The 11,287-nt window shown below is 39.6% G+C and overlaps 1 protein-coding gene across 1 annotated transcript; it reads left to right on the top strand.

The window, feature by feature from the left end:
* Positions 1–339: 339 nt before the first annotated feature.
* Positions 340–10,535, top strand: NDUFAF4 (NADH:ubiquinone oxidoreductase complex assembly factor 4). Its single transcript, XM_003404333.4, has 3 exons — positions 340–579; positions 1,160–1,263; positions 6,701–10,535. Exons 1-3 carry the CDS (start codon positions 444–446, stop codon positions 6,983–6,985), a joined length of 525 nt encoding a protein of 174 aa, XP_003404381.1. The 5' UTR covers positions 340–443; the 3' UTR covers positions 6,986–10,535.
* Positions 10,536–11,287: the final 752 nt, after the last annotated feature.

Raw genomic sequence — 11,287 nt, 5'->3', positions numbered from 1 at the left:
AAGGTCAGTTTCCCTAGAGCTTCATTCTTCTGACTGCACTTTGGTATCACGTGGGAAGCTATTAAAAATTGCCAATCCTTCACTCTAGACCAATTAAATCAGAAAGTCTGAGGTAGGGCTGGAAATGGAATTGTTTTTCCGGGTGACTCCACAAGCCTTAAACCACAACCGGAGGACCTCGAAGGATGATCCTCCCCGCGGAAGCGGTCCTTTGAAGGAGGTGTCGCCTGGGGGAGGAGGAAGGAGCTGCATTTGATTTGTTCTGGGAAGAGAGTGTGGCCTCCCAACCGCTAGGGGGAGACCGACGCACATTTAACACTTGTCTCTGGGCGCTGGGCCCGACCGCCCCTTAGTGGGCGCATGCTCCGTGCGTCCCGGAGGCTGCTCAGTGGCGGTGTTTCCTCACGTGCGGCGGGGACCTGAGGGCATCATGCTGTGAGGAGATGGGGGCCACGGTGGCTCGCGCTGTCAGGAACTTTAATTTAGAGAACCGGGCAGAACGGGAAATTAGCAAGCTGAAGCCATCTCTCGCTCCCAGGCACCCCTCCACCAAGAACCTACTCCGAGAGGAGATGAGCCGTGAGTGGTGCGAGGGCGTGCGGGTTCTCTACGCAGACCGGTCGGTTCCGAGCCCGTGGGCCTGGCCCGGAGGCTAGGGTGACCACTATAAACCTGTGAGGCTGCAGTGACTCGGTTAAGCCGCCCTGGAGGCGGAGAAGTGCGGGCCGGCCGCGCTGGACGCGGGGGAGGTAGATCCACTAGGCCGGTGACATTGAGACTGTCCCCTTCGCGCCCGCAGTTGAGTCGGCGGCTCTGCCCAATTATCCGCCCTCGCCGGCCTTTCTCTTTAATGCTTAGCGACTTGAAGCAGAGAATCAGAATCAGAAGGGATTGTGTGCAGTGGGAGTAAATGACGTGTTCCCAATAAGACAGAAAGATAGTCCTTTTTAGTGTCGTAGTTTTCTTCAGGTGTTTTCACAGAAGGCTGAACGCCGAGCTGGACCTAGTATTTCGATTACATTTAAAGTCGGTACTGTCCAAATGATAATTTATTTAAAAAAAGAATTCAAAAGTGGCTGTTTTGTGTTGTGCACAGGTCCTTAGAGGAAATTTTTTTGTTTGTTTGTTTTAATATTGTGATCTTTTTTCCCCCCCTTAGGCCATCCAGAGGTTAAGGGAGAAATTACTAGAAAAGATGACAAGCTGCTGTCATTACTAAAAAATGTTTATGTTGATTCCAGAGATCCTGTGTCTTCTATGCAGGTATGTTTTAATTACGTAAATAAGTAGTTTAATCTGTCTGGGCTCTAGGAAAATGATTTGTTACTTGCTCTCTGGAAATGCTATGAGAGATAGAGAGAAATATGACGCGTGGTAAAGGAGTGAGCACTCTACAGGTGTAAAAATGTCAGTGTAATTGTGAAAAGCATACAGTACACTGGCAAAGTTGAAGCACAGTGGGCTTGGTTCATTGGATATATTCTAAACTTCTAAAGGACTTGTATTGATTGAATACCAACTGTGATTTATTCGCTGTTGTTTCAGAATATGTGTGATTTGATAAGGCACTTCTAGTATGACCAAAAGCCTGTTGCCATCGAATCAATTCCGACCCTATAGGACATAGTAGAACTGCCTCACAGGGTTTCCAAGGAGCAGCTGGTAGATTCGAACTTCTGACCTTTTGGTTAGCAGCTGAGCTCTTAACCACTGTACCACCAGGCTCCAGAGTAACCAGTATTCTTTTTCCATCCTCCTGTGGATTGAGGTGTGTTCTCATTTCAGGGACTTCTCCTTTAGTATTGTTTTTTTTTTAAGGACATACCCAGGTAACAAGTAGTATATATAAAATTAGGATAAATTGGGAATGGGGACCTGTATGTAAATCCATATATGTGTTGGGCGTAATAACCACGAACAGGGACATAGACGTTAAGCAGATGAAAAACTTTTCAGTATATAATTAACTGATGTGCCTATGAAGTTGTATAGGCACTGTGAGAGTATACCCAAAAAACTCTGCTGTCATAGCAACCCCCTAGGGTTTCCAAGGCTGTGTTAAATCTCTGTGGAAGCGGGCTACCACGTTTTTCTCCTGTGGAGCCACTGGTGGTTTTGAATTGCCTACCTTTCAGTTAGCAGTGGATTACTTTTACCATTGAGTATATCAGAAGGACCTACTTTAGTTTGGAGGATCAGGGATTGTTTCTGAGGAAGTGACATTTAAACTCAGACCTGAAAGATGAGTTGGAATTAAACAGATGAGTTTGTGGGGGGCAGAAGGGTTCTAAGTAGGGGAAAGAGTTTGATCAAGGATGAGGGAAGTACCAAGATTGACACCCAGATTTTTTTTCCATTGTAAAATTCTCTGGTTCTTTCTGTCCTCTCTCTGTAGATAGGCAGTAGACTTAAGTATTTGCAGCAATGTGGTTATTAATATAATTTTGACTGGAGAAGAGAAAGACAACTCATGAGCAAAGTAAGATTTATAAATTGTTACGTACGGTAGCAATTAGCAGTTTCATTTTCTACCAAATGTATATACAAAGAAGATAAAGTGGTGAATGTCTGTGGTCTGTTATTTTTAGGTTCGTGTTACACTAATACTTCCAGGTGTTCTTTTTCAATTTGAAAATTCGTTCTTGGAGGGATGAAGAAAATTAACTCCCTTTATGTCTAATGCACAGATACACATATAATATATAAAGAGGTACACGGTGGTATTAAAATTTCGTGACTAGGTATTAGGAAAAGTCTAAAACGACTCGTTGGGGAGAGTGATAATAAAAAATAATAATAATAAAAAAAGATTGAATTTACTGGTTATGTTCTTTTTCCCTTTTTTATTTTGGGTCATTAAGAGTTCTGTTAATATTTGTAATGTCTCTAGACATTAATGACATTGTCACATGGCAAATAATTTATATATATATTTTTTTTGCTGTTCGGAATTCTATCGATATGTTGACCTTTTTATCCTTTATGGTATTTAATCTTGGTATCTATCATGTATAGAAATTCTGGGCCAACCCTAACATCGTAAAAATAGTCTGTGTTTTCTTCTAGTATTGTCAAAATTTTTATCTGTTTGGTGTTAAATATGTTATTTGTTGTTTGAAGAAATCAGTTTACTCTCTTTCCAAATGGATGGCCAGTTGTCTAACTGTAATGATTGACCAACTCAGTCATTTTTGCACTTAAAACGCTGCTGTATGTATAGACAAGGAACCTTGGTGGTGCAGTGATTAAGTGCTTGGCTGCTAACTAAAAGGTTGGCAATTCAAACCCACCCAGCAGCTCCATGGGAGAAGAGACCTGGTGATCTGCTCCAGTAAAGATTACAGTCTATAAAACCCTATGAGGAGCCTTCCTCTGTCATATGCAGACACTTTGAGTCAAAGACCGACCTAACTGCACCTAACAACACCACATGTGTAAACACACCTTCATATTATATGTACATGTGGGTTTGTTTATGGACTTGTCAGTTCTGTTTTATTTATAGCTCTACACTAGAGCCTCACCTTTTTAATTACTAGAGCTTACTAATATGTTTCGATGTTTGTTATGACATCTCATTCCTGTTAAAATTTTTTGGTGTTTACACATTCTTTTTTTTCCAGATGAACTTGAGAATCAAATTGTCAGTTTCTTTTAAAACTCCTATTTGGATTTTGAGTGAAATTGAATTAGAAGCTATAGATTGATTTGAGGAGAATTAGCATCTTTAACTTAATGAGTCTGTGGGGAATAGAAGGGAGATTGTTATTTTGAGTGGGATCTTTTTTCACCCTAAGTTTATAAACTGTTTATTGCTTCTTTATCAGAGTGAGTTTTGCATTGGAGCTACCCACATTGCTGAGTTATTATTTCTTTTGTTTTTTTTTTTTTAGCTGATTCTCATTTACTTTTTTTAACGATATTCTCATATCATTTTCATGAAATAATAATTTTCCTTTCTACCTATTAAACTTTCTCTTTTTGGGTTGCCTAGGAAACCCTGGTGGCGTAGTGGTTAAGTGCTACGGCTGCTAACCAAGAGGTTGGCAGTTCGAATACGCCAGGTGCTCCTTGGAAATTCTGTGGTGCAGCTCTACTGTCCTATAGGGTCGCTATGAGTCGGAATCGACTCGACAGCAGTGGGTATAATGTTAATATAGTGGTAAAACTGAACATTCTAACCTTTTCCTTTCATAGGATGCCGCTGATGTTTCTGCATTAGTTATGATAATGTCACATTGGTTTCTCATTTAAAAAAATCCTTTATCACATTTGGGAAGTCTTCTATTTACAATTTCCTAAAAGTGTTTTTTTTTTCTTTTTTTTAATATCAGGACAGTATGTTGAATTCTCTCAAATAGTTTTTCAGTGTCAAAATAATATTATAGTATTTAATATTAATTCAGAAGGGAAATCTGAATAGAGGTGTGTATGGAGTAAAAGGGGCATATTCCTGGGAATAAGAAGATGGGAGAAGCTTTGAATTTCGGAAGGTGAAGAAGCAGTAGGTAGAATGTTTCAGGCCAAGCTTGCAATATGGAGGAATGAGAGCGGGCTGTGCCTTTAGAAAATGGTTAGGGTTTAGTACAATTAGGGGAAAGTGGAAGGGAGTATCTTACCACAAGTGGATGGCTTTAACAAAGAGAAGTATATTCTCTCACAGTCCAGTAAGCCAGAAGTCCGAATTCAGGGCACTGGCTCCAGGAGAAGGCTTTCTCTGTTGGCCCTAGAGGAAGGTCCTTGTCATCAGTCTTCCCTTGGTCTAGGAGCATCTCAGCGCAGGAACCTCAGGCCCAAAGGACGCACTCTGCTCCTGGCATTGCTCTCTTGGTGGTATGAGGTTCCCAACTCTGCTTACTTCCTTTTCCTTTTATCTGTTGAGAAATAAAAGGTGGTGCAGGCCATACCTCAGGGAAAGTCCCTTTATATGGCATCAGGGATGTGACTTGGTAAGAATGTTACAATCTCACCGTAATCCTTTTTAACATAAAATTACAATCACAAAATGGAGGACAACCACAGAATACTGGGAATCATGGCCTAACCATGTTAATACACACATTTTAGGAGGGACACAATTCAATCCATGACAAGAGTAAGATCATGAAGGTCTTTATTTGTCTTGCAAAAGAATTTGGATTTTATCCTATGGACAATGGGAAATCATTGAAGAGTTAAATGCCGAAAAATGGCATTAGCTTTGCGTCTTAATGGGGACAGTTTGGAGAGTAGACTGGAAGGGAATGAAGTGAATTTTATACATTTTGGGGAGACCAGTTAGGAGGCTTTTGTAATAGTTCCTGTGAGAGATGTTGGCTTGAGCTAGAATGATTTAGTGACAGGGAGAGAAGTCAATGGATTTGAGAGAACTTAAGAGGCAGTATAAACAGGATTTGGTCATTGATTAGATGGATAAGGAAGAGGGTAGTATCAGATATAATCTGAATAATAACCTGGTGGTGTCAGTCATTGAGATTGGGAATATAACAATAGAGCTGTATTTTCAGGGAAAAGTGATACATTCTGTTTTAGGTGTATTGAATTTTAGGTGCTTGAATGTCATACAAGTGGAGATGCCCTTTAGGCAGTTAGGAATTTGAGCCTGGCAGTCAGGAGAAGGGTGTACGTCTGAGATCACAGATTTGGACGTGATTAATCATAAAGATTGTGATGGAAGTTAGGGGAATGTGAGGGATTATTTAGGAAGAATGTGTAGAGTAAGAAGAGGGCCTGGGCCTGTACTTGGGGAGCACATCACTTAAGGAACAGCAGAAGGGAAAGGAATCCATAAAGAAAACCAGAAAGGAACCACTGGAGGACCAGTTGGAGAATCAGAAGATGACTGGCATGGAAACCAAGAGGAAAGATAGTCGCAGGTATACTGGAATGGTCAATAGTGTTAGATGCTGTAGTGAGTTCAAATAATGCCTGAAAAACACCTTCTAGATTTAACAACTAGGAGATCATCAGAGACGGCAAATGTCACTATCTTTTAAACTTGACTAAAAAGAAAACTGGTCATAAAGGTGGTTTGGATTTTGTGGGTACTGAAAAAAAGATAGTGACTATAGTATTTTTGTGTTTTGGGCAAAAAGCAGCACTAGACTATGCAGTTGAAAAAGAAAATGGAATCATTGGCATAGCTAGGTGATGGGAGTGAAATACAGAGCACAGATGCAGGGAGTGAGGTAGGATGGGTATATATAGATTGTTTGCTTTTTGTGTGGTTGTTGGGGGCGTTAGTTTATTTCCCCTGAAGTAAGAATCAAAGCCTATAGCAATATTTGAATTAGTTCAACATGTTTAGGGGACACTGAATATGAAATACAAAACTAGGAAACAGAATGAAGTTTATCAAGTAAACCTGTTAGAGCAGAATCAGAGTCTTCTAAAGCAGGTGCAATATTTAGAGCTAATTTAATCAATTATTATTACTTTGTAATTTTAATGTACATGAAATAGTCTGGTGAATGAATGGTATATATTCAGTTATTATTTTCTAGAACTAACAAAATTTATTAGTGATGATTTAGAGCTATATTAATGAAATGGTGGTATGGCAAAAGTGTCATTGAACTATGGCTCATCATAATGAGAAAGTTTAGGGAGGCATGTGTAGTATGTATTTGAAGAGCAGTAATCAGGATATAAGAAATATGAATCTTTTTTCTTACCCTGCCCCCCTTTTTTTTGATACTAGGCAAAAGATGATGGAACACGTCCAAAGCCAAAGGAGTTCAGATTGCCGAAAGGCCATCACCTTGATGAGAATGTTACAAACATTCCCAAAGGCAAAATTTCAATTGTAGAGGCAATGACACTTCTCAATAATCATAAACTTTATCCAGACACGTGGACTGCTGAGAAAATAGCACAAGAATACCATCTAGAACTGAAAGATGTAAATTCCCTTCTCAGGTACTTTGTTACTTTTGAAGTCAAAATCTTTCCTTCCAAAGACAAGAAAGCCATACAACTGAAATGAAGAAAATCATGAAAATATTTTCCATATATGTACTCTGTAATTAATGTTAAATTATATAAATTGGTGAATGTTTAAAGCTCTCTCCTTATGAGAGCACACTGTTTGTTGAGCTCTGCTGACTTCTGAGGATTACTGAGAGAATGAGTTTTTTTTTGTTTGTCTTTTTTTAACTTTAATTTGGTTTAGACATAAGATTGTATATGTCAGCAGGGCTAATCAGCATAACATCTATAAATTTATTATAATAAAATAATTGTCAGGCATATTGTATCATCTTTTAAATTGATCATGTTGTCTCTTGGGGAATGCCCTCAATCCCTCAGTTAGCATTCAGATTTCACTTTTCAGTTTAGGTGGTGAGTGAAAAAGTACAAGCTTTCCTAACGGTTAAGACCGTTTTTGCCAGAGAGAGGTAGACTCGGCAATAAGGTAGAATACTTAGTATTTCCCAAGTAAAAGCAGGTAGCAGATGAGATAAAAATCAATAGAAAGTGTGTTTTTTAAACTACTTCAGGAATGGGTAAAAATATTGAGGGGTTCCTTAGTTTCAGATTAGCCTTAATTATGGAATAACTATCTTTAAAATTATTAAAACAAAAAAATATATATATACATACATATCCCAGTTCATACATACACGTATATACATATATATATATAGTAATTAGTGGTTATTTATAAACTCTTTGGGCCTTGGGTAATGCAAACAGTTGGGTTTTTGGCTCCTAACTGAAAGGTTGGTGGTTTGAATTCACCCAGCGGCACTGTGAAGAAAGGCCTGGCGATCTACTTGTGTAAGATTATAGCCGCTGGAAACCTTATGTAGCACAGCTCTCTCTGATACACATGGGGTCACCGTGAGTTGGAATCACCAGCAACAGGGTATAAACTTTTAGCAACCTCTGCTTTGACAAAAGGAGCCCTGGTGGCACAGTGGTTAAGGCCTCAGCTGTTAACCAAAAGGTTGGTGGTTCGAACTCCAAGGCAGAAAGATTTAACAGTCTGCTTCTATAGAGACTACAGCCTTGGGAACCCCTATGAAGCAGTTCTCTGTCTTACAGGGTTGCTATGAATCAGAATTGACTCAGCGGCAACAGATTTGATTTTTTGGTTTTGGCTTTGACAAAAGAAATAGGTAAGTCTAAAGTTTCAGAGAGGCAGGCAGCCATGGGAACTGTCTGAAAAATTAACTTTTCTCTAGATTTAATATGCAAATACGAGAAAATTTTAAAGAACAGTTCAAAGAAGAGCCATGGTAAATGAGATTTGATCAAATACATGTACAGTCATCCCTCAGTATCTGCAGGGAATTGGTTCCAGGTACGCCACGGATACCAAAATCCATGAATGCTCAAGTCCCTTATATAAAAATAGCATAGTGTTTGCATATATAACTTATGCACATTCGTATACTTTAAATCATCAATAGATTACTTGTAATACCTAATACAAGGTAAATGGTAGATAAATAGTTGTTATACTGTATTGTTTAGGAACTAACAAGGCCTTAGGTGAACAATGTCCAAACAATGAGTGCTAAAGAGAAACTGAGGAGCTGTGAAATGGTGGGAGGCCTCAGTAGGCTGTGCCTACGCATTTCATTCACATGGATTCACTGTAGTGCTTGGTATGCAACAAATTCAAGTTTTGCTTTTTGGAACTTTTTTCCCCCTGAATATTTTTCAGTCCAGTTGGTTGAATCCGTGGGCTGCACAGATAAGGAGGGCTGATTATTTTCTAATTTCAATGCTAGTTGTGTAAAGGGGAAAGTAGAAGCATAAAATGTGATCACTGTAAAAGTCCTAGGAAATTGCCGATTGATCCATATAACAAACTTGAATGAGCACAATGTATACCAGCACTAGGATCTTGAGCAAGATTGTTGGTTTAGCTCTGCCATATACCACCTCTGGGATCTTGAGTAGGTCATATAACCTCTTTGAGACTGAATTTCATCTCTAAGATGGGTATAATGCCTTAAATCAAAGGGTTGCTGCAAAGATAAATAAAGGGACTATGAAAGACTAAACAAATAAGAACTGTTTGTCGCAGTTTAAGATAAAGGCCTGGGGAAGGTACCTGATCTAAGATTATTCTTAGTTTATGACGTAGCCAGGTCTAGAATTTGTGTTTTCAGAATCCTAGCAGGATGCTTTTTGTGCTGTGCCCAAGAGAAGCGTACCACAAAAGTGCAGGAGGTGTGAGTTGTAGAAATGTTAAGGCATGTAGTAAAAGTGCAGGTTGTCAGTGTCTTTCTCAGGGAAAAAAACCCTAACCCCTATATTTTGTGGAGAAAATACTGACGTTTCAAGGATTTCATTTTACTTGGATCCACAATCAATGCCATGGAAGCAGCATTGAGCAGATCTGCAAAAGACCTCTTTAAAAGTGTTAAAAAGCAAAGATGTCACCTTAAGGACTAAAGTGCACCTGACCCAAGCCATGGTATTTTTAAGTGTCTCATATGCATGCAAAAGCTGGACAATGAATAAGGAAAACCGAAGAAGAATTGATGCCTTCTTCTTATGGTGTTAGGGCAAATGTTGAGCATACCATGTACTGCTGGAAGAACAAACATGTCTTGAAGTACAGCTAGAATGCTCTTTAGAAGCAAGGATGGCGAGACTTTGTCTTACATACTTTGGACATGTTATTAGGAGGGACAAGTCCCTGAAGAAGGACATCATGATTGGTAAAGTATAGAGTCAATGAAAAAGAGGAAAGACCCTCAATGAGATGGATTGACACCGTGGCTGCAACAATGGGCTCAAACATAGCAACAATTGTGAGGATGGCGCAAGACTGAGTAGTGTTTTGTTTTGTTGTACGTAGGGTCACTATCATTGGGAACTGACTCAGCACCACATATCTGTGGATATAATCCCATTTGGGAATAGGGTTTTCTCTGTTTTGTTAATGAGGCCACTTCAGTGTAAAGTGTATTTTAAGTCAGTCACGTTTGAGATACAGAAGGAGCAGATTAGGGACAGAAGCAACCAAGCTCCAGTGGGTGAAAGATAGATGCCACATGGAAATAACCAAGGAATGCTAGAGAAACTGAGACAAGAGCTGGCACCCTGATTTCGAACTTCCAGCCTCCCAAACCGTGAGAAAGTAAATTTCTGCTTGTTAAAGACATCTACTTGTGGTATTTCTGTTATAGCAGCACTAAGAAACTAAAACGTGTTTTCAAATGCAGTTTCATTATGTGAATAGATCATGGTCTAGTTTATATTTGGTTTAATACAGTACTTTCAAGCAAACAAGAAAGAACTCTAACAATATAAAATAGCATTTTAAAACGCATGTACATCAGCCGTCAGAATTTTTTATCATGTAAAAGTCAATGCTTGAACCACTAGTACTGCAACTTCTGAACATCTTTTCTGTTCAGATCTACATGGTGTGGTTTGTCCTATGCACAGGGGAGTGAAAGGCTGGCCAGTCCTGCGTCATCCCTGTAATTGGGTGCAGACTGGACCATTGTGATCCATAGGGTTTTCCTTGGCTAAATTTCAGCAGTAGATTGCCAGGCTTTCTTTCTCTTCCATCTTAGCTGGAGGCTCTACTGAAAGCTGTTCAGCATCATAGCAACATGCAAGCCTCTACTAACAGATGGCTGGTGGCTGTGCGTGAGGCGCATTGGCCAGGAATCGAACCCGGGTCTCCCGCATGGAAGCTGAGAATGTTACCACTGAAGCACTAAAGCCTCATACATGGTGTGGCTGTGCAGCTATAAATGTGGCTGCTGTTACGTGTTATCACATAATAAAATACTTCCCATATCACTCAGTCCTGATACTGCTTTTTATTTTGTGTATGAAAACACTTGGGTAGTAGTGGTATCACAGACAGTGCATGAAGTTTAGCTTTAGAAAACCTGGGCTTAGATCTCAGCATCAGCTAGCCATGTGATCTTGGAAGTGTCCCTAACTGTAAAATTAAAACAGAGGTATTGATGATAATTTTACAAGCAATTACTGTATACTAGGCTCTCATCTGTGTGCTTTAACCATATTTTACAGGGAAAATTGAAGACCAGACAGCTTCAGTAACTTTCCAAAAGTTACCTACTAAGTGGTAGAGCCTGGATTTAAATCCTAATAGGTTATAGTAGGTTTTCTTTGGAACCTTGTGCTTCTAACCAGTACACTGTGTTGTCTGTCTATAGGACTATGAAGAGTAAGTGAGATGACATGCAGGATGCCTGCAATATATGAGAATCACCTGTGCAGCTCTGGAAAAATAGAGATGCTTAGACCCTTTCTGCCATGGGAGGCTCTGGTTTAAAGTTTGTGAGAC

The sequence above is a fragment of the Loxodonta africana genome, chromosome 1 (genome assembly GCF_030014295.1).
Source record: "Loxodonta africana isolate mLoxAfr1 chromosome 1, mLoxAfr1.hap2, whole genome shotgun sequence".
Taxonomy (NCBI): domain Eukaryota; kingdom Metazoa; phylum Chordata; class Mammalia; order Proboscidea; family Elephantidae; genus Loxodonta; species Loxodonta africana.
This window is presented reverse-complemented; position numbering and strand designations above follow the sequence as displayed.

Coding starts and splice junctions, on each gene's coding strand:
- NDUFAF4 (XM_003404333.4), top strand. CDS start 444: ATGGGGGCCACGGTGGCTCGCGCTGTCAGGAACTTTAATTTAGAGAAC. Junction 580..1,159: donor ACTCCGAGAGGAGATGAGCC/GTGAGTGGTGCG, acceptor TCCCCCCCTTAG/GCCATCCAGAGGTTAAGGGA. Junction 1,264..6,700: donor ATCCTGTGTCTTCTATGCAG/GTATGTTTTAAT, acceptor TTTTGATACTAG/GCAAAAGATGATGGAACACG.